Source organism: Pteropus vampyrus, unplaced genomic scaffold, assembly GCF_000151845.1.
Source record: "Pteropus vampyrus isolate Shadow unplaced genomic scaffold, Pvam_2.0 Scaffold53, whole genome shotgun sequence".
NCBI lineage: Eukaryota > Metazoa > Chordata > Mammalia > Chiroptera > Pteropodidae > Pteropus > Pteropus vampyrus.
Genome location: NW_011888834.1, coordinates 5,871,236 through 5,894,877, shown reverse-complemented (window position 1 = coordinate 5,894,877; position 23,642 = coordinate 5,871,236). Strand labels below are relative to the sequence as shown.

Below are 23,642 nucleotides of genomic sequence, written 5' to 3'. Positions count from 1 at the left end.
TGAATTAATAAAGCACATAGTCTCAGACCAGAAAAGTGAGAACTATATCTTAAATTGCTTCCTCTAGTCTAATGTACTTCCCACAATACAAGGTCAATTAGCATGAGGAAGCCACATTTCCCATTTCCTTAAAAATGAATTACTGAAAATGGGCAACATCATGAATTTTTTCTATCAATGTTTCCTCTGAAATTTTTCTATCAATGTTTCCTCTGAAGCAGAGGAAATAAACCTTAGAATTCTGGGGGACTTGAGAATTTCACTAAAAGATTACTCCCTGAAGACATTAGCGTCTTATGCCCTCTGTTAAAAAATTAATATAAACTGTACTATACTCTCAAATAGAGCCACATTTGTTTCAGTATTCTAAAAATCTCCCCCCTTCTGTCCCAATCTCTGACAAATCCATCTTCCAGAAAATTTGTACCATGTGGAGCATGTCATATGTTTTTCGCACACTATGTCACATCATAGGTGAAATAAATCATAGGTGAAAAAAGCATCATCAAGGTTTTCAAGTTACATAACATAGCATAAATAAGTTCCGGCTTTATGTGTTCTAAATCTTAGTGCTATTAGATGCCATCTCTCTTGTTATCTCAGATAACAAAGTTTTTACCTGACCAAGTCAAATGAGCATAAAAAATGTTTTCGACAAAATCAACACTGGAAGATACATAAAACATAAGCTAAGCCAAAAATCTAAAAAAACAACATTTCAATTTGAAAGGTATATAGCCATGATTTGGGTATTTAAAATCACGTCATGTAAAGCTAGAGGTTAACACAGGGCAGGGTCCTCTCTGTGCAAACCAACTCATGCCAGCTGGGTTCTTTATACAACTTTACACGAAAAGGGACATTTATGTATTGTTCATAAAATTAGCATGCTAGAGAAGGAAGGCAGGAGAAGGGATAGAGGCAGAGAAACGCAGAGAGCAGAAGACTGGAAAGCGGTGAGGAAGGGAGGGCGGGAGAGCACTTCATACTCTGATACCATTGGTTATGGCTAAAAAACGCTTCGGGTATTTCGAGAAAGAAATTCTCTAGTAAGATGCAAGATGGAAAACATACTAACAGTCATTGCTTAAACACCTTCGGAAAAACTCCTGTAAAGAACTGGGGATGATATAATGAAAATAAGACTTAGTTTCCAGTCTCAAATGGACTTCAATTTGCAGGGAATGGATCACTATCGACCAGGTAATAAAGGTGTAATGTGAACGAAGGTGTAATGTGAACAAAGCGTTTTCCTGAAAAGGCAGCCAGTACAGCTAAATCTTAAAGGATAAGTAACATTAGGCCAGATTAAAAGAAGTGGGTTGGGCAACTCTTGTCCCGAAATGGACTACAAGAGAAGGCTGGGCAGGAGAGCACGGCCCCTGCTGGTGCCCAGGGGCCGGGAGAGCTGTGTGTACGACTGTGGGGTGGTTGTGCCCTTGTCCGGACTTTTGTGCTTTCCTGCGATTAAGTAGGCAGAAGCCAAGAGTTTATGGTGGCATGTACTGAATATTTGCTATATATCCTATATGGTATACTGCAAATGAAATGTAGGCTATAAATATTTGATTTACGAAGGCAGCTATTTTCAAACGATTCTATATAAAATTAACACACCAAATGAACATATACTCTTATTACTTACAACATAATTTAGTCAATTTAAAACTCAGGCACTATAAAACCAGATGCAACTCCAACTTTTATCTAACCAGGATATCGACTAACTTAATTTTTGATTTTAAACAAAATATTTAAAGTAATCAAGTTCGATTTACAAATGTCACTTCTAGAAGATGCCAACTCCACTGTAACATAAGTATTTTTTTAAATTTTTGTTCTTAATTCATATAAGATACATCTATTGTTGAGCCATCACCTCCTTCACCTTTCACGATTGACTATAACGCCAAACAGATTTTACTTTAACAAAATGCTTTAAAAAGCAAAATGAAACAGGATGAAAGAAAATTATTTCCCCTAAAATTATATGCAATATCTTGTGTCTGAGTTTCCCTGGACAGTCTCCAGAGCTGCCATTGGATTCTGAAAAGCGTCGAGGTGACTGCAAAAGTCACACACTCTTGCTTTCTTAACGTTCTCATAGTAATATGAAAAGCTGCTGTTTTTGATTTATGTACTCTTTACACAGCGAATGAGAAAAAAAAAAAAAAAGAGTGAAAGAGCAACAAAGAAGGTAAAGAAAAAACATAGAATGTAAACGGCAGGAACAGGACAGAATACCTGAATACATCCTTTGGACTCTTGGAACCGAAGGCGACATCTCAGACACCTCGGGCAGCTCTGCAATAGGACTTAGGAGCGGCTTCTTAGAAGCAAAGTCTCTTCCCTTATATAAAGACTTGTCAACGCCTTTCTTCCGCTTTGCTTTCTTCTTTCTGCAGCTTTTTAAAACCTGAGAAAATGTATTAAAATGCTGTAATTAAGAAAGATGTAACACCACATATAATTAAGAAAGCTGCAACACCACGTACAATTTTGACCCTTTAATTTCTACAGAAACACTTAACACCGGTTATTCCATTTAAATTTTTAGAAATTTGAGTCAGGGGTGGGGGGCTGGGTACCTTACACAAAGTCAAAGAAAATGTAAAGCAGAACCCAACTGACAAATTGTAGGGTACCATTCTATATTTCCAGGAAGCATTTGCCAAAATAAGTTCTGGATAAGTGAAAAATAGATTAGATGCTGTAGATTTGGACAGCAACTAAGACATGAGATACTCAGAACTAGGGTGTAGTTAGGATGACTCAGGATTAAAAGAATCTATGAGAGGCCCTTTTTTTGTTCATAGATCTGGTTGAAGAAATAATACATAAAAATTTGAAGAGAACAGAGCTAGCTGAGCTGACTCAAACAACAGATTTAATCAAAATTAAAATAAATAGGTCAAAATAAGATACATTTTGACAAGTACAAGCAGAAGATGAAGGACCAAGGTTTGGTAATAACTGAGGGGAAGTACCAGATGTGGCTTTTAAGGAGCTCATGGCCTGACACCAAGTAATTATAGTACGATGACCACGACAGACTCCGTATGGACTGAGATGGGTACTTGGCCCATGGGAGGAATTCGAGTTGGGCTCCACAGAAAACATCACGTCTAAGTTAAATCTTAAGCAAGGGAGAACTGTTCTGGCTGATTACGGGAGTGGTGTAGAAGGGCTTTGAGAAGAAAAGACAGTGGCGCACACATGAGCGCTAGGTGAGGCCGCAGTGCATGGTCAGCGGACCCACACAGAGGTAGCAGAAGCTAACACAGCAAGCAGGACCCTTGTGCGCACTGAGCACGAGCCTGCGAGCAATGAGGACTCACTGCATGGTGGTTCAGGGAGAAACGACATCTGATGTTACACTTAAGAAAGATCATTTGGTGACAGCATAGAAATGAATGGCGTGAAAAAGTGGATGATAGTCAAGGCTACAGAAGTGGCAGGGAGCTGTATATTCCTTGAGACACCTATAGATATCCTATAAAAACAGAACATTCCATGGAAAATAATTTTAGAACTATAAATGTTCCTTTCTGTGATTAACAATATACATTTAACAATATATTCTCTGAGCATTCTTCAGTATAAATAATCTCCCCATACATTAGGAAAATGCTGGGTTACTTATTTTTCCACGAAACATTTTTTTCCATAGAATTTCTGGACTTCCATGGAATAGTAGGGGAAATGATAGCTTGGTCAGTGAGTGTGGAAGCCGAGAGAAAATCTTTTTTTAAAAAATTAAATTTATTGAGGGTGATGGTTAATAAAATGTTTCAAGTATACAATTCTATAATACATCATCTGTACATTGCATTGTATGTTCACCACCCAAAGTCAAATCTCCTTCATCACCATATGACCCCCCTTGACCTTTATCTACTTTTCCCCTCCCCCCTTTCTCTCTGGTAACTATTGTGTCTGAGTTGTTTGTTTGTCTTATTTGTTTGTTGCTTTCAAGTTTTATATCCCATATGAGTAAAATCATATGGTTCTCCACTTCTTCTACATGACTTATTTTGCTTAGCATGACAGTCTCAAAATCCATCCATGTTGTCACAAATAGTAGTGTTTTATCTTTGCCAAGAGAAAATTTTAACTCGGGCTCCACAGATAAGTTACAAAAGAACAACATCTGGCCTCCAGAAGCCTTTGGTTCAAATCCTGACTCTGGTGCCAGAAGCCTTTGGTTCAAATCCTGACTCTGCCACTTAACTACTTTATAACCTTAAGCAAGTCACCTCACTTCTCTGGATCTCATTCTCATCTGCAAAATGGGAATCGCAAGAGCTGTGCTGAGTATTAAATAAGTTAACATATGTGAAACAGTTAAAATAGGGCTTGACTCACAGTAAGAGCTATACGTAGGCTATTCTTGTTCTTTTAAATTCCTTCCTACTACTTTGAGAACTAATACGGAAGAAAGTATTTTAAATACCAAACTATGCTCTTAGTATTACTGTGTGATGTAGACCTTACATGGTCCGTTAATAAACTATGGTCAGTGTCATCAGGTCATAAACTCTAGGAAAAATCCCCTTTTAGCAGGAAGTTGAAAATCTTTGTTTATATAAAATGTCTCCAGCACCTGCAGCAGTGTGTGGTGCATAGTGGCTTCTAAATAAACATGAAGAAATGAATGAATGCATGTAAAAGAAAAAGAAGTACAATTAATTAAACCATAAAACTTGCTAAACATGATAAAACACTAATATTTTGTTTTTTCATGGTCATGGGCCATAGAAGTATACCATCTAAAAAGAAAAGATTAGAGATTAAAGCACCTGTGGTCTGCCCTGAAAATTCATCGAGCGGTGCTTATATCAGCCATGAGGTTGTATTTGCGAAGGCTAGAGCCTTAACAAAATATGAATTTACTCCAATACCAAAGCCTTGCTTATAACTGTAATAAACAAAAGAAGCCACCTGTGATTGGAGCCCTAGGGAAGTCATGTGATCTAGAAATTGGTTTATGTCTAGGAGCGGACAAAGGACAACTAAAAGTATTACCCTGTAAGTGATTCCATTTACTCCAGAATCACCAATATTTCTTTTCATACAGTGAAGGTCATGCACCAGAAGTAAATGCTTATCTTATATTTGCAATTAATACATATTTAAATTCTTTTCTGTAAGTAGCTTTAAAGTGATTTAAAAATAATTCTTTAAAGTGATTTAAAAATGATTCATGTACATAGGAACAAATCAAATTGTACAGGAAAGCTAACGACAAGCATACATTTCCCTACTTCTGCTATTTACTTATTTATTGGTTCCACTTCGAGATATGTAGGCAGCTCCATCTCTATAAATAAGGGGCTCATATTGCTATATTTTTAACTTTTTATAATGGAAAATGTCGAATCCACAAAAAATAGAGAGAATAGTATATTGAACCCCACGTACCCATCAAGTGGTTTCAATAATTACTAACGTTTAAAAAATCAAGATTAGTTTATAACCTCCCCAGATTATTTTAAAGCAAATCCCAGATATTACATAATTTCATCTGAAAACTCCTACAGCACCTCTAAGAGGTAAGGGCTCCTTTTTTTCCTACAACAAAATGTAATATTTTATTACCTGACGTATTTATTGTTGATTTTTTTCTTCTTTTATAATGGAGTTTTATTTTTTCCAGCTTTATTGAAATATAAATGACTTGACATCACATAAGTTTAAGGTATAAAATATATGTATTGGATATATGTATATATTGCAAAATGATTATCTCTTTTTCTTTTTATAACAACCAATACTACTCAGCAATAAAAAGAACTACCGAAACACACAAAAACTTGGCCAAATCCGCGAATTACTCTGAATGAAAAAAGCTAGTCCCAAAACGCTACAGAGTGTGTGATTTCATTTATGTAACATTCTTAAAATGACAAAAATAGAGAAACAGGTAACAGATTACTGATTGTCAGAGGTTAAACTGGGGTAGAAATGGGAAGCAAATGAAGCTACAAAAGGGAAACAGGAGACAGACATCTTTGTGGCAACGAATGTCCTATATCTTGACTGTATTTTGATACTGTATTATTGTGATATTGTACAACAGTTCTGCAAGATGTCATCATTGGGAAAAGCTAGGTACAAGATATTTGGATCTATCTCTTCTTACAACAGCAAGCATTTCTAAAATTATCTCGAAATAAAACATTTAAACCCAAAAAACCATAACGACAGTGAGTTCAAAGTTTTCCAACTGGTCCATAAACACCTTTTTACAACTTTTCAAATCAGGATCCCAATAAGGTCTCCACACATGCCATGTGGTTGGTAGATCTTTTAATCTATGGTTCCTTTGTTTTTATCCCTTGCTGTTTATTTGGTGAATAAACTGAGTCATCTATCCCATAGAATTAGCCAAACTCCAGGTTTGGCTCACTGCAATCACTTTATCTTCCTCCATCCCCTGTACTTCTTATAACTGGTCATTAGATGTAGGCTTCATTAGGATTCAGTTTTAATTATTTTTTGGAAAGAGTCTTTCATGGATGGTTGTACATTTCCTGATGGCATCAGGAGACCCACTCTCCTTCTGTGGCATTGTGAATGCACTGGGCTCAGGTGTTCCGTCCGATCCATCCATCACACCCCCACCCCCATCAGCCTTCTACCTAACGTTCAAAAGCTTTCGTGAACATGTCATTTTTACTTATTAGTGGAAATTCTTCATTAGTTATTTACTTAAAATAGAGTTCAAACTTTATTTTCTAGTTTTTGGAAAAATGAGTTGATGTCCTCGACAGCTTCTAAGGTGGCCTTTAGGTTTTGTTATTATTATGAACTTAAGTGTTTTTTCATAATTGATGTTTGTGTTTCAATCTACTGCAATCATTATTGCTGATGGTCACACTGTCCCACTTTGGGTCCGTGGTAGCCCCTTCTAGATGGTCTTGTCCTCTAACGGGAACCCAGTAGTCTCGTCAGCTTTCTGGCTTGCACACTGGGACAGACCTAGGCTCATCTCCTACATCTGTTGCTGTAAATCTGAAAGTGGCCATTTCACTAAAGAACTCTGATAGTTTTTAGTAGAAAATGGTATTTAGAGACAGCAAATCTAGGTCCATCTAGGTACCAGGGATGTTCACTGCTTCTAAGCCTTATCAAAAGAGCTAGAAAATTATTTTAAGTGAAAAAACATAATTTCATACTTATATTTCCCATTCGAATTTTGTCTAGCAAGGTTTTGAATTTGATTTGAAATTGTTTTCTGTCTCACAGTGAGAAGTCTGGATTCCTAATGACAGTTAAAAAAACTGCTTATTTTCTTGATTCTAGATGAATTCTTCCATCATCTGAGTACTTCGTATTGTTTAAGATATCTTTACACTTATTTCTGTCCTTAGGATATATCCCACTGGGATTTTTCAAATTTCTAAGTCTGAGAAAACTTTGTGAGGTTGAGCCACCAACTTGATATACAGTTAAGATAACTCGTTTCATTTTGTTTTCAATTTCTAGAGATTGTTCTTTTACCCAAATTTCATTTGTTTTAGAGTCACGTGAAACATTTACACAGATCAATGTCGAAAGGAAAAAGACAGTCAAGTAAATATAGCTTTCATTCCTTCCTCTTCCCTCCTGTTGCTTCTCCCTGTAGGTAACCAGTTTTTGTTTTTGCCTTATTCTTCCACTTTTTTTTTTTTAATTAAAAAGGTTTTGTGTGTGTGTACACATGTATTTATTATTATTTTAAAATGTTCCCTATTTTCTCAGATAAAAAAGGTAGTGTATTAGTTTGTCAGATTAGCTGCTGTAACAAAACAACACAGACTGTGTGGCTTAACCAATATTATGTTCTCACAATTCTGGAAGCTAGAAGTCTAAGACGAAGGTCTTGGAAGGGTTGGTGTCCTCTGAGGCCTCTCCCTGGTATACAGATGGCTGCCCTCCTGCTGCCTCTTCCCAAGGTCTTCTCCCTGAGTGTGTACCCTGGTGTCTCCTTTTGTGTCCAAATTTCTTCTCAAAAGGATACCAGTCAAGCTGGATTAGGGACCATTCTAAGGGCCTCATTTTAACTTAAACACCACTTTAAAGGCTCCATCTCCAAAAACATTCCCATCAGAGACTTTCTCCCTGGAACACGCTTTCCTTGCTCAGATTTAGACTGGCTGATCTAGGCTGGCTGAACAGCTATCATCAGAGATTTCTCTTGCATTGCTCTCTTATATTATTATAGCTACGATGTCTTGAATTCTCAAGCTTACTTCCTGATTTTGCTTGAGTACCTCCTCCAGTAATAGCCAAAGAAAAACTTTCAGAGTCCCGGAAATGTCTGAATGTGTTTACTTTGTATTTTACACTTAATTAAATTTGGCTAGATCTAGAGTGATGGGCTGATACATATATTTTTGTTCCACAGCTTTAAATGTCCTGTTGAGTATTCCTTCAGCATCAGACTTTTCTTAAACTTGGTACCACTCTATTTCCTGGTAGGTAAACTTGTCTCCTTATCCTTACTGCTTAATTTCACAAGGACATGTCCAAGTCCTGGCGTTTTTTCATTGTTTTAGGCATTCAGGAGGCCCTTTAAACCTGAAGACTCCTTTCTTCAGTTCTGAAAAATCTTTTGACAATTTCTTCCACTCTGTTTTCCTTTTCTGAGATCCCTATGAAGTCTCATAGATTGGTCTTCCATGTCTCTTTTTACTAGTTTGTCTCTATTTTGCTCTGCCTTCTGGGAGACTCGCCTTAATTTCATTCTCTAGTCTGACTACTAATATGTTTCGCAAATACTTTTTTGCTGCTCCTTTTTCCTAGCATCCTCTTTTTAGTTTGTCACAGAAGATACTTTCTTAAATATGACTACATCCAAATATTTATTTTTTATAAAGTTTCATTACCTGAAAAACATTTCTCCCTGGGGTCAGTTTTTCAACCTTTTAATATTGGCCTGTCTTGCAGTTCGTTCTACTCAGTTGTCTGATTCTTAAGAAAAGAATGGAAATTGGTATGGGTTTCCTCTGCTTTCCCGCTGTCTCTTTCCTGCATAGTAATTTCTACTAGGGACTCTGTGTGGGACACAGAGGGAGAATGGGGCGTGTCAATTGCAGGCCTTGCTTTAGAGCAAGAGCTGTTAAAATTGGGGGACTTTCCAAATATCATAATAAAGGTTTTAACCTAGATGACAACATCTGTTCTGAGCTTCAAGCTGGGAGACGGGGGTGGGGTGCCGACGGGTGGAAATTGTTTCTTATATAGGACTTCAATTAATCTGTTTTTCACTAGCACCTCTCACTCTCACCATATACTGTGTCTGCCAATACTGGGCCTGGAGTCTCCTGGGGTCCTGAGGGCCGGGCGGGCTCCCCGGCGCCTCTCTTGCTCCCTCCTAGCACATTCTGAGCTGTAAATCTTTCCACCTCTTTTATCTGTTGACATGCTCCCATCTGCTTTGTCTTCTAGAAATTCACCGAAGCCTATCATCTGTTGCTTAATACCCCTACTCATTTCCTTCCTCTTTTCATTGTTATTCTAAGTCTATTCCTCCTATTTTATTAATTATTTTGATTCAGTGGGGGTCCTTGGAGGGGTTGGAGCAAAACTTAATACTCGACGACCCTTTTTGAACTTTCCGGTAATTGATTTTATATGAAGTAGTAGATATAGAAATGAGGGAAACCAATTTCTAATGCAATAAAATAAAATGTATGCATATTTTTAAACTTAATGTATATATAGTTTTACAGCAAAGGGCTCTTTCGAAGGAGTATGTGACCCAAAAAAGGGGACTGAATCAGAAAAACACCCAGTTTCTTCTTACTCTGCTGACTTGGGGGTGTTTGTGCCATGTTTAAACCAAGTGAGGAAACAGTTTTTGTTTTATGGAGCAGAAAAGAAGTTTACTAACCATTCTGTATATTGGGGTGAAACTGAAGTTTAGTTTTGGAAATGTGGACATTTTTAGGTGTATACAGGATGGTTTGAGAAGAGATGTCTAGCAGGCAGATGAACATATGTTTATAGATCAGAGAGATTCAGGAGTCATCAAGCATGCTGCGTATAAAACCATCCAGAAAATACAGAGTTTGAAAGGGCAAAGAATAGAATGCTGGGTAACACAAACATCTAAGGATGGATGGAAAAGAATAAAACTTTAATGAAGACTGTAAAAGAATGTTTTTGATAACGTCAAGTGTTGCTGAGATGTTGAGTAAGAACAAGACCTCAAAGGACGCACTGGATTCTGGTCACTAAGTTACTAAATAACTTGCAAAATAATTAAAGTGAAGTGGCGGAGTGGTGGAGAACGAGACAGCACGGCAGATAATATGTGGAACAACGGATTTGTAGAAACACCTGTTGGAGTCCCTCAGCGGTGATGTTAGATGGGGAGGGGATCGTGGTTAGATTCATTCATTCAGAGTTGAAGTGGAATGAAAGGAAGGAAGAACTGAGATTACTGACAAGAGTGGTTGATAACAGGTCACTGGGGTTTAGAATGAGAAAGGAAACTGGAAATTAAGGGATATTTAAAAGCTGGAGGGTAAAAAGAGAGTCAGATTATTAGAACTGGCAGAGGCATGAGGAAGGAAGTGAGAGCGCTGGGTGGACAGGAGGTCGGGTCAGAGAACGGGACATATAAATGCACATTATTAAAAGAGAGAAGGGCTTAGCTATTAACAAGCTCGGGGTGTGGCAAAGGAAGGTCCAGATCATCGAAGGGAGGGGGACTAGGAACTGGGTTAAAGGGCTAGATCGGCTATTCATTAAGAGACGGTGAAGTCATCTGAGCCAGGACAGGCCTTGACGCGTTGAAGAAGACGGAGAGCTTAGTTTCTAAGTTCTTCTTCAAGCATGAGGAAGTGATCAAGCCACTGACAGAACCAAGGTCAAACGAGTGGCAGATGGTACACTCATCCTCGACTAGGAAATCTGAGGAGTCCCCAAATAGGGTAAAGTTAGATTAGATTCAGAGATAAGAATCAATTTAGCATTGGAGTGCGGATAATTTACTGTTCTGGATCCACGGAACACAACGAAGAAGATGCGAAAATGGCCCTCAGGTAATTAACTAGAAAAATTTTGTTTGCATGTTCTCTTAACCACACAACAAAGAAATGCACTTCTACTCTTCGCTGTATCTTTAAACACACTCACCCGACTCTTTTTAGGAAGTGTTCTGTCGGTGTGCTCGCTTTCTTGACATTTCCTCCTCTTACTTTTGTTTTCTTTACAAGGCTGAGCTTCTGTATTCAATAAACTGCAAACGCTCTCTTCTGAAAAACTACTCAATTGCTATAAAGAAAATTTAAAATAGGAATAACATAAAACACAAGTAGTTCTATTTTAATCTGTGTCCTCTCGCTTATTTTCTTTCCATGCTGCTTCTACCATTTTTATATCCCATTTCCATTTAATTCAAACACCATTAGAATTATTTTAACCAACCTAGCACCTCAAATGGTTACATTTATGATTATAAGATAAACAAAAGCGATTACAAATTTTTGATCTATCAAACAGACCCAGAAATATATGCACTCTGACCAATTATTTTAAGGATGAAAGATCAAACTTAAGAATTAGTTGATTTATTCATTCATCGCAATATTTATTGAGCATTACTGCCTTTAGGCTATGGGAAAAAAATCATGAACTATTAGATTATATAAGTTTGAATTCTGGGTTTATTATCCAATAATATCAGCCTAAAATCCTGTAACAGTATACTATATGTTTATACAATATGACGCACAGACAAAAATCCAATTTTATCTAATTTAATAAAACAGCAAAGGACATGAATTCAGTGAAAACTATGCTCATACTGAAAATAGCTAAAACCTTGTGTTAAAAAACCACACGAAACAAAGTACGGTTTTAAAAAAGATTACATTTGTGTCATTTTCTGGCTCTGCTAATTATATTCTACTCTTCTTCACTTTGTACCTCAATAAAATTCATAAAACTCCACAGATCCCAAAAAGCTTTCAAACAGAGTACCTTCCACATTAACATAAACTCTGAAAGCACCTTATTTCATTGGATTTTTCTTCTCACAGAATTAAAACAAAATCAGGAAAACATTACTACCCTGGGTTACGTACCAGGGAAGATACAGTATTAACATTTAATGACACTAATCAAGCCAAGATTTTACCCATAATCATTTGGTCATGAAAAAAGGAAAAAAAAAATCTATTGCAAGATTTAAAAATACGTTGTACCAAGTACAAACACTTACAGTTCTTCTGTTGGAGGTCCGTGTTCTTCTACCTCTCTTACAGGAGGATATTTTCTCCTGGTTATTTGAAGAGCTGTAGGTATCTGTGCCTGATGAGCCAGATACAAGCAAGATTAGGGTAACTAACAGAAGTTACAAGATCCACCGTCTTTCAGATCCACTGCATACTCTTTGGGATACTCACCTTTGCTTTAGTATCATATCTTAACAGAATACCAAGACAAATACATTTTGAGATTCATATAAATTTTTCAAAACTTTAAGTTTATTTGAATAACCCAGAAACTTTCGCCACTTTTCATGGAGACTAGAACATATTACCTTGCTAACAGATTAAATTATATTACAATAAATACCCATATTTTCACTCATGTCTATTATTTACACCAAGCTACATTTTGTACGATGAAATCGCAGTAAAGAGCATTAAAATGATCCTGAAAAACTTTATTTTACAAAGTTCAGGAAAATTTTAGTTTCATCACTTTTAATGCTATAAATGAAAAGCAGTATAATGTGTTAAAGAGTATAGGCCTCAGAACGTGACAGACTATACTTCAAATTTTAGCTTTAACTAAATACTGAATGTCTCGGATTCTGTGCTAATAAGCTTAGTTTGTGTCCCACGGCCAATGAAAAGCCATTAAAGGAGTTTGACAAGGAGAGAGACATGAATAATGGTTCCCATCCTGTGTTTTCCCCATGACATTTGCAAGCCAGTTTGTCAGGAAAGGGCTGAGATCTTTGTTGCCTTTATCATTATCGAAAAAAACCCAGAGATCTTGGAAAGTACATGTACCTAGGATGTCATGTAAATGCGGATGGACAATTTTGGATATTTAAGAATGACCCTTATGACCGGTATCATTTCATTTGTGCAAACTGTGCAAAGGAGCTTCCATATAAGTTAAATGTGTGTAATTATAAAGTGTGAGACTTGGAAGGAAAATGGACTTCTTACAAGCTTTTCTATACTATTTGGTTTTTAAAACCAAGTAAGCATTGTTATAATAAAAATAAAAGTTTAAAAAGAAAATAGGAGATTGTTTTGTATACACACATATTGCAAATGACATTTATGATTATAAGATAAACAAAAACACATATTGCAAATGACATTTATGATTATAAGATAAACAAAAGTGAGTACCTGAAAGACTCTCCAATACTGAAGACTTACTAAGAGGACTCGGAACAGCAAATGATACCTGAAGAGGTTCTATGTTTTCCTAAACAAAGAAAAAAAAAGTAGAAATTAGACATCATTAAATTCAGTGGACATATAAATAATGTACCCAAAATAATAAGGACTTATTTTTGTGGGTGGAACTGTAACAAGCATAAAGATAAGAAATCATGAAAAGATTAAAAATGAAAAAGCAAAGGCACAACAATAATATTGGATATAAAGGCAAATATATTTTATAATATTTACCAACCATCTTTAATGAAACTGTGTTTACTAACTATAATCCACCAAAATAAAAATAAAACTTTAAGTGAGAGTAGCCATAATGATTCACTAATGCTAATTTTTGGTTTATTTAAAATCCCATGCCCTAACTCCTATAAAAGTAAGTAAGACAATCCATTAAGAAGTACCACCTTATCCATTACAGTATCATTCAGGGGAATCTCAGGGTAAAATGGCAATATAAATGCAGATGTCAAACCTTTTCTTTCCCATGTAATTGCCATTATGAAGGTAGCTGTTGATTTTTTACTGATAAATTTATCAGGGTAAAGAAAGTCTTTTTTTCACCAGTTTGCTCAAATGCTGGATATTGTCAAATGCTTTTTCTGCATCTACTGAGATGACCATATGTTGTCTTAGTCTGTTCATATGGTAAATTGCACAGATTGTTTTCCAAATATTAAACCATCTTGGCATCTCTAGGTTAAATCTTACTTGGTCATGATGTATTTTTTTATATGTTCATGAGGACAGTTTTCTTTTCTTACAATGTCTGTCTCATTGTTGAGATTAATGAATTGGGAAATAGTCCCACCTCCTCAATTTGTTTGGAAAACTGTACATAGAATTAGTATTATATCTTCCTTAAATGTTTGGTAGAATTCATTAGTAAAATCATCTGGATATGTAGTTTTCCTTATGGGAAGGTTTAACTAAATTTCTTTACTTGATATAGGGCTAATGGGGTAATCTAGTCTTCTTGAGTGAGATTTGGTAGTTTGTGTCTTTCAAGGAATAAGTCTAGTTTATCTAAGTTGGTGAATTTATTGGCATAAAGTTGTTCATAATATTCTATTATCCTTTTACTATATTAGCATGTATAGTTATGTCACCTCTCACATTCCTTATATTGGTAATTTGAGTAGTCTCCTTTTTTCCTGACTTGTCTGATTAGAAGTTTACTAACATTTTTTTAAATCGCAATCTTTTGATTTCAAAGATTTTTCTCCACTGTTTTTTTCTATTCATTTCTTCTTTTATCTTTATTTCCTTTCTTCTGCTTACTTTGCTTTAATTTGCTTTTCTTTTTCTAGTTTCTTAATGAGGAAGTTGAGATTAATTTGAGCTATCTCTTATTTTTCAATATAGGCTTTAAATTTTTGTAAATTTCCCTCTAGGCATGTTTACTTAAATTTCCCTTTAGCAGCGTCTCACACATTGTTTTCTTGTTGTAAAGTGGTTTACAGTTTACGGCTTACCTCTTTAACTTACACCACTTTGTGTACAGCCTAAGAACACCTCCCAGCTTTTATGCCATGTTATTTTCATCGCATTTTTTATTTACGTAGGTTACAAACCAAACAATACTGTTGTTACTCTTGCTTTGAACAATTATCTTTTATGGAGATTAATAATAATAAAAACAAGTCTATTATATTTGCTTGCATATTTAACATTTTTAGTGCTCTTCATTCCTTTGTTAGATGCAGATTTCCACCTGAAATCATTTTCCTTTTTACTAAAGGACTTCAACATTTCCTTTAATGCTAAACTGCTATAGTAATACGTTCTTCCAGCTTTCATATGTATGAGAAAGCCTTTAATTCACCTTTGTTCTGAAAGATAGTTTCACTGAATGTAGAATTCTAGGTTGATAGGATTTTTCCCCCCTACAAGTACATCTTTAGAAGATGTTATCGCACTGTCTACTATTTGTTTTTCTTTATGCCGTGTATGTTTTCTCTGGCTCCTTTTAGGCCGTTTACCATTGATTTTAAGCAATGTGTTTGGGTATACTTTTCTCTTCATGTGTCTTGCATTGGAAATTTGTTGAACATTAGGATCTATGGATTAATAATTTTATCAAATTGGGTAATTTTTCAACCACTATTTTTCAAATATTTTTCCTGTTCCTCTGTTTCTCCACTCTTTTGAGGACTCTAATTACATGTATATTATGCCACTTAAAGTTGTCCCAGATCTCGGACTGTCTGCTCTTTCTTGTTCAGTTGTTCTTTTTCTTTCTGTGTTTCATTAAGAATAATTTCTATTGCCACATTTTCAATTTCACTAATCTTGTTCAAGGCATCTTTTCCAACACATCTATTGATTTTTAACTGAATGTCAGACATTTTTAATTTAACACTGTTTGGTGCTAGTTTTGTTATTCTTGAGCTTTGTTATACAATGCAATTAAGTACTTTAATACAAGTTGGATCCTTTCAGGCTTGCTTTTAAGCTTTGGTAGGCTTTTAGCCTAATTCTGTTCCACTAATGAGGCAGTACTCTCCAGAGTACTCAACACCCCCTTTGAATTACAAGGTTTTTCTACCCAGGTTGGTGGGAAGACTCTTCCTGCCTCTGTGTGAGCTCTAGGAATTGATCCCTCTGCTCCATTTGGGTAGTTCTTTCTCCACCTTGGGAAGTTTACTCACGAAAACCTGTTAACTTGTATTCAGCTGAAGAGTGAGGCAGGCCCTGTTTTGGATGTCCAGAGCACTCTGTGCAGCTCTCTTCTCTTTGGTACTTAGCCCTGTGAACTCCAGCCTCCTCTGCCTTCCCAGACCCCAACTGCATCTTCTTAACTCATGAAGACTGCCAGGCTCCACTGAGATAACCTGTCCCTGTGCTGTGGCCTGGAAATTCAGCCCGGGTAGTAAGTGGGGCTCTTGCAGGCTCACCTCATTTATTACCCCACTCAGCGATTACTGTCTTGTGCTGCCTGATGCTGAATGTCTGAGAACCACTGTTTCGTGTATTTTCTCCAGTTTATTAGTTGTTTCTTATGGGAGTATAAATTAGGTCCTTGTCAATCCATCCTGGCCCAAAGTAAAATACTCTTATTTCAAAGTATAATAGCAAGAGAATGAATGATGCCCCCAGTATAAAAATGGGTAAGGATTTAATAGGCAATTCTCAAGAGAAGAAATTCAAATGGTCTATAAACATGTGAAAAATGTTCAAACCTCACTAATAAACTAAAAATGTTTAAGTCATCTTTTTCTACTAAGCTATTTTAAATAAGTATGTTTAATACACAAGACTTACAAAGGTATGGTTAAAAATAAAATCATTTATACTGCAGCTGAGTCCAAACTGGTATACATACTTTGGTACATAGGTTCCATGAAATATGCTATGTATAAGGAGTCATGGAAGTATTTTTAATAGAAAACTGGTAATAACCTACCTAGGAAAATGCATTCATTTAAACCACGACACATCGTTTAGGCCATTTCATGATTTCAAAGCATAATTATTGCTCACATAATATAGATGATTAAAATATAAACAAGTTTGTTCTAAATTTTTCACACTTACAAGATTCTCCCCCTTGTCATCAAAATTTGGCTGAGGTAATGGTTCAGAGACTGGAGACTGTTCAAATAGCAGGGGACTGGCGCTACTCAAATCCTTTTTGCGAACAGGTGTTTCTCCTTTACGTAGTGGAGTATTTGCTGGCAAAGATTCATCAAACACTTCAGGGCTTAGGTCCTCCCCAAAAGTAACTCTCTTCCTCTTCTTCATATTAATAAAGATTGGAACTTTATAATTTTCTTGACCTTCTAGAGATTATTAAACAGAAATATATTAAAAATTAAGCTAAATTTCTTATCTAAAAGACATGTTTATCATCTTTTAACATAATTAGATTCAGCTATCATTGGTATAAAAGTTCGTAGAGAAAAAAATTCAAAATGAAAGAGAGAAGCAGTATTTCCAATTAAGATATGGTAATAGATTTTAAAGTAAATTTTGCATGAGCATCTTAGAAGTTTACAAGATTGGAATATCAACGTCCTTTACAAGTTTCACCATTAAGCAAAAATCGATGAAATGGGCAGACCACTCTGAGACCCTCCAAAGAAATTCCATCCTTCCCAACTATTCTTCATTCCAATGCAATTTCAGAAGCATCAAGGCATTAGCAGATCACTGAAAATACCACATACTATATCAGATTTTTTATAACAAGACAATGATATCCCCAGGCTTCAAAATAAATATGAATTTCTAACCTGCTTTTTGTTCTCTGCAACAGTTTGTAAGGTTTGAGATTAAGCTTGGATGAGTCCCATTATCGCAGAGGTTGTCACAGTGTTCCTAAATAAAATAAACTTCGGTGAATAATTTTACATATATAAACATGTACAGAGTCATTAAGAATGACAACTGAATCTTTTGCTGCCAAGGGTAAAAACTATGGTACTGCAAATTACCTTTTCTTTCATAATTGTTCTGGCTAAAACACCATGGCATTAGCCACAAAGAAGAGATGGGTCTCCTAGATATTACTTTAGTAAACAGTATTTTAGGCCAAAATTAAAGAACAGAAATTCATAATGTGGGTTAAGTCATTCCCTCATTTTTGATGTGGCAAATGAAGTATACTGTGACTAGCTAAAATGACAGTGTACTGTACATGGTGTCAGATGAGGTACACTACATAAATGGTCTGCGGTATAAGAATTGCACTAAAACAAGAAAAAAACAAAGAAGTAAATGGTATAATAGGATGTTTAGGAACTATAGCTTTTATAAGTGTGAAAATCTCTTATCTATGTTACTATATTCTTGAGTTAGAAATAAGGGAAGAGGGTAGTATTTGTCACTTTGCGCTTCTCCAAAAGATTACAGAATAGGCGAGTTGGTGAGGATGGGACAGTGTGAACTCCTTAGAACAGGACAGGGCAAGCTTAACCACAGGGCCACTGGGGCGGAGCAGGACCAGGGCTGCGGGCTGGATGAGCATCACCTCCAACTCACCATCTGCTTGTCCAGTCTCGTTCTAACACCTGCCCAGCCACTGATCTCGACAGCTACTCTTTTCCTCCAGTACATCCATTCCAAGAGCAGCACCATCTCTAAGAAACAGTCCTGCCCCAAACGAATCTCCCCAGTCAACTATCTCCTGAGTCAGTTTCATTCTCCTGACTAGGAAAATGCCCATTTTCAATATTTGTGAAATAAATGAACTTATAAAACAAAGTTCATGTTAACTTTTAGATTTATTTTTAATTAAAACAACCATGAAAGTTAACAAACAACTCCAACTGTAGACACCTCCAAACTTTGGGAAGCTTAGTAAAAAGATCATCAGTTGTAAAAGTCTTCATATGATCTCAGTGGCAGGACTCGATGTTTGCTATGTAATACTGTTACTAAGTCCTCTTGAGAAGATCAAACAAACAGAAGAGTTGAATGAGCAGTGCTGTATAAAGATCTAAATCAGCTCTTTAGAGCCAGAAAAATTATTAAAATATTTAAAATAACATTTGCACATATATCCGTGTAGATAGAAGGTAGTTTAGTTCATTTTAGCTTTAGAAACAGATTAGGCATAGTTGTATTTTAAAAGCTTATGGATTGAAAAAAAATTAGTTTTCATTTGCCAGGCAGTAGTGCTAAATTCACATTATTATCCCACTTAAGGCTTAAATTACCCTGTAGCTACTAATATTGTCCTTTATAGATAAGAAAACCAGGATTAAAAAAGGTTAACTCTTTTGCCCAGCTCTTAAACCTCAGGGTCAGGATTTGAAACTGGGCACTCTGACTCCAGAGCCCACCCTCTCACACTTTCATAGCACTTACAGCCCATCTTGGATTTTATTGGATTTTAACATCAGGTTGTTCTGGGTTTATTTGACAACCTCAAACCTAAACTTGTAGAAAACGGGGCTAATACTTTTCTTTATGTTCATAATACATGTCCGAAGGCCATCGAAAGTATTCAATAAATGCCAGCTAGTTCCCATAAATCTCTTCTGAGCTTAGAGAAAGATGTATTCCTGTAAAAGAGGTATCTGAGACCAAATATTTTGGGTGGAAATAACTAACGGACTCACACATTAAGAACTACGACACTCATAAAAACAGTCAACCTATATGAAATTCTACATGCTATATTATAATCTGAATTAACGACAATTAAAGAAGAAAAAGAAACTCTAGACAGTGCTGTAAGTGGGAAAAAAGGAGGGGAAAAAATAGGGTAAGACATTTCCTTTCAAACCAGCATGATATTTAACATTTCAGAGGTACTGCTTTGAACCAAAATGATCTTTTTATTCAATCTGCTTTAGGAAATGTACCTCTACACTTACCTGCAGGCTTTCCAGACACAGCTTGATGGAGGGTTTCTTCAGCACAGATCGAAGTGCTATGGCTGGTGTGTCCCTCTCGCACAGTGGGGTAACTGGCGACCTGAGCCCAGGAGCTGTGCCTGTGCTCACTGCTGGACAGTCGTCGGGTGAAACGGCATCAGCTGGTCCTCTGCCCTCTATGTGGTCAGCAACTTGCATTCCTTCAAATTAAACGCGTAAACATGGGAGGTAGAAGACATCTGAGTCAGTTTGTTCTACACCAAAAATGTTATGTATTTGCAAATGGAATGCACTATGAAGAAATTCAACCCTAATATATCCTGCTAAGGGAGTAGCATCTGGGATTTTATTTGCAAACAAAAAGAAGACAGACAAGTGGCACCGGTCACAGATTTCCATTCAAATCTAACTACTGAGAGTAACAGTAATGGGGAGTTTGGGCTGCCGTGGAAGTCTGAGCAGATGCCCATGAATCAGCTACTAACTGTTCATCTGCCTCTACTCATGACACCTATGACTTGTACAATAAAACTAACCTGAGACGAACAATGAATAACTGAGCAATTTTACTGCTGGAGTCAGAGGCATTTTCGTATGTAAGGGTGATCGGAGGGAGATTATCAAATCGGAAAATTAACATAACCATATGTGCCTCCTAAACAAGGCAAGGCTCTCCCCACAAATTTTCTCACAAAAGACTACTGCCTTATGATCAACATTTAACAAACGTATATTACGTACTGATGATGTGATAGGTGCTCTTGTAGAGAGATACAACGATGAACAAAACACGCAAAGCCCCCATACGTTCAGGGGACAGACAGACAATATGAAATAAAATAACTGGGAGGAGTGGAGAGGAGGAGGTAGCCATGCCCGTCAAATGACAGCACGAGGGATCCTGTGACAAACAGTTCTATATCTTGACTACAGTGTGGTCATGTGAGCCCACCTATGTGATAAAATTACAGGAAACTGAATATACACATAAGTGAGTGCGTGTAAAACTGGCAAAAAATGAAAAAAAACCTCAGTGGATTGTATCAGTGTCAATTTCCTGGATGTGACACTGTATTATAGCGATGCAAGATGTTGCTCCCGGAGGGGAGCTGGAGGACAGGTATACTGGATCTCTTTAGATTATTTCTTACAAATGCATATGAATCTACAGTCATCTCAAAATAAAAAGTTAAAGATATGTATATATAACAACATGTAGTAATATATGCCATTAAGGAAAATGATGTAGAGATACTGGGACACGGTCTGATAAGGTAGGAGGTGGGTGTTGCTGTTTTGGGGTGTTCAGGGACAGCTTCCTGAGCATGAGCAGGCGCACCTGAATAAAATGAGGAAGTGAGCCATGCACAGATCTAGGAAGAACACTATATGCACGAAGCCAAGTGCGAAGACCTGACATAGGAACGCACCTGGCATGTTACAGGCAGACAAGGCCAGTGTGAAGAGGACAGACTGAAAAAGCTCGAGGAGAAGGCTAAGGACCCGGTCAGGTGAGGCCTAGTGGAAAGGGTACTGGATACTATTCTAAGTACATTGGGAAGACAATGAAAGGTTTTAAGAAAAAGAATGACAGCGTGACTTGCATTTTAAAAGGAGCACCCTGACCACCGTGTAGAAAAAAGACTGTAAGAAAAGAGTGGGGACAAGGGTAGAAAGAAGGAAAGCACTTAAAAGGACACACAAAATAAACCAGGCAAGAGGAGATGGTAGCCTGGACCCAGGTGATAGCAGTTGGGAGGGGCGATGTGGTGAAGGCCAGCAGCGTTTATTAACGGGACTGTAAGTTGAACTGAAAAAAGGGAGGTGTCAAGATAACTCCAAGGTTTTTGGCACAAGCAGCTGGGAGAGTGGTAGTGTCGCTTACTGAGATGAAGAAAATAGAGATGAGCAGACCGGGGAAGAAAAAATTATTAAGACCTGTTTGAGTATGTTATGTCTGAGAATTTATTAGTCATCCGTGTGGAGATGAGTAAAGGCAGGTGGGCACTTCAGTTTAGAGTTTTGGGAAGAGGTCAAGGCCGGATATTTAAATTTGAAGTCAACAGCACATAGATGGTGAGAATCGCCTAGGGAGTTAGTATAGAAGGAAAAAAGTCCAAGCATTGGACCCGGAGCATTCAAACATCTAAATGTCAGGATGGAAGAGGAGGAACAAGGAAAATACACAGAAGAAATGGCCAGTGAAATCGGAGAAAACAGGAGAGAATTATGTCCTGATGTCCAGTGAAGGAACCATTGTTCACAGGAGAGCGTGGTCAGCTCTATCTGTAAAGCTTCTGAGACCTCTGGGAGAGGAATATACTGAGAATGACAATGGGATGGCAAGGAGGGGGCTGTTGGTTACGAAGTCCTATCTGGAGTTGGATCAAGAAAGAATGGGAGGCAAGGAGGCTGCCCGTAAAGGGAGTTTTGGTACAGAAGAAAGAAATGGAATTCTGGCTGGAAAGAAATCCTGGGACAAGGGCAAGTCTAAGATGGGAGACATTATAGCTCATTGAATGTTAATGGGGAAAATGAACAATTCAGAAAAGAGGGGACACCTCAAACAAAAGGTCCTTGTAAAGGGAAAGGCCACACTGAAGGGGCTGACCTTAGATAGGCGCCCTGAGGATCCACCGTGACAGGAGGGGAAGGTGGAACACACCTGCACAGAGGCAGGGGGGTTAGTGGCGAGAGGACCAGGACATTTGCTTCTGACATCTTTCATTTTCTTCGTGATAGAAACAGCAAGGTTCTGCAAGTGGCACCAGAGGACATTCTATCGACATCCACGAGTAGGGTTGCCAGATCTTGCAAAGTAAATATGCAGCAGACCTAGTTAAACTTTAATTATATCTCAGTACTTACGTACGTGCACATTGATATAAAAGAAAAACAATCCATGGGACATATATATACTAAAGAATTATTTGTTTATAATAACAAATTTGTTGTTTATAAGGAGGGTTGGAAGCTTGATGGAAAAGAGGTGTGAGAAAGAAAACTGATTAAGGAATGGAGGCAAGTATCCTGCCAAGCAGTGGTGAGGGCCCATGTGATGTGAAAAACTTGGTGAGGATATCGACATACAAAACATTAAGCACAGATGTATCTGGGGCAGGAACAGAAAGGGAGAGAGATTCACCAGGCTGGGTTTCTGGTTAGATAGGTAAAACGGACGAGGTGGACGGGGCAAGGGAGATAACAGAGGTATCGTGTGGGCTCTCTACACGCAAACTTGCCCTTAACTAAGTGTATTCTAACCCACTTTACAAGATCTTTTCACTCTTCTTAAAGCTGCACTGTCTGAAATATAATAACCCCTGGGGTGCCACCATATAACCAGTTTAAAACACCGGAATTGGCACTTTAATCAAGGATTCATCACCTATGGTGGATTTGTCTTTCCATTTTATACATTGTTTCTGTTTAGGGCTAGCGAGGTGTTAAAATGGGATATGCTAGCTCTTGTGATGTTCCCATTTAAGGCAGATTGTACAGGGAGGTGTTTGGTACGGTGACAGTTTCTTAATGATCACATTTCACTCATTCTGTAACTACTGTCAAAGAAAATGTCACTCCTAAGATAAAGTCCATGAAAATAAAGAAAGAAGACTGGTAAGAAACGCTAAAGGTAAAAGCATCATATTTCACCTAGGTAACAAACTCAGAACCCAGCTCTATGCATTATCCATCCATTGTATGAATGAAATTAAGACGTCAGAGAAGATATGCGCTATATAAAATGCTAAAAAAGGTTCTTTTTCAGGTTGGAGAAATGATACCAGAGGGAAATTTAGATCTTCTGGAAGAAATGAAGAGCATCAGAAATGGTATCTATCTAGGTAACTATAAAAACTATGTCCCCTCAAATACACATATTGTTTAAAGCAAAAAAAAAAAAAAA

At 37.1% G+C, this 23,642-nt stretch overlaps 1 protein-coding gene across 1 annotated transcript in view; it reads right to left on the bottom strand.

The window, feature by feature from the left end:
• The window catches only part of CDCA2 (cell division cycle associated 2), a 44,586-nt gene that overhangs the window by 3,476 nt on the left and 17,468 nt on the right, over positions 1 to 23,642 (bottom strand). The window contains exons 8-14 of the mRNA XM_011360350.2: positions 19,736 to 19,935; positions 17,648 to 17,732; positions 16,950 to 17,194; positions 13,365 to 13,443; positions 12,215 to 12,303; positions 11,128 to 11,265; positions 2,245 to 2,416 (exon numbers count right to left, since the gene is read on the bottom strand). Of these exons, the coding sequence (XP_011358652.1) occupies positions 2,245 to 2,416; positions 11,128 to 11,265; positions 12,215 to 12,303; positions 13,365 to 13,443; positions 16,950 to 17,194; positions 17,648 to 17,732; positions 19,736 to 19,935 (1,008 nt within the window). The remainder of the gene's footprint in view (positions 1 to 2,244; positions 2,417 to 11,127; positions 11,266 to 12,214; positions 12,304 to 13,364; positions 13,444 to 16,949; positions 17,195 to 17,647; positions 17,733 to 19,735; positions 19,936 to 23,642) is intronic.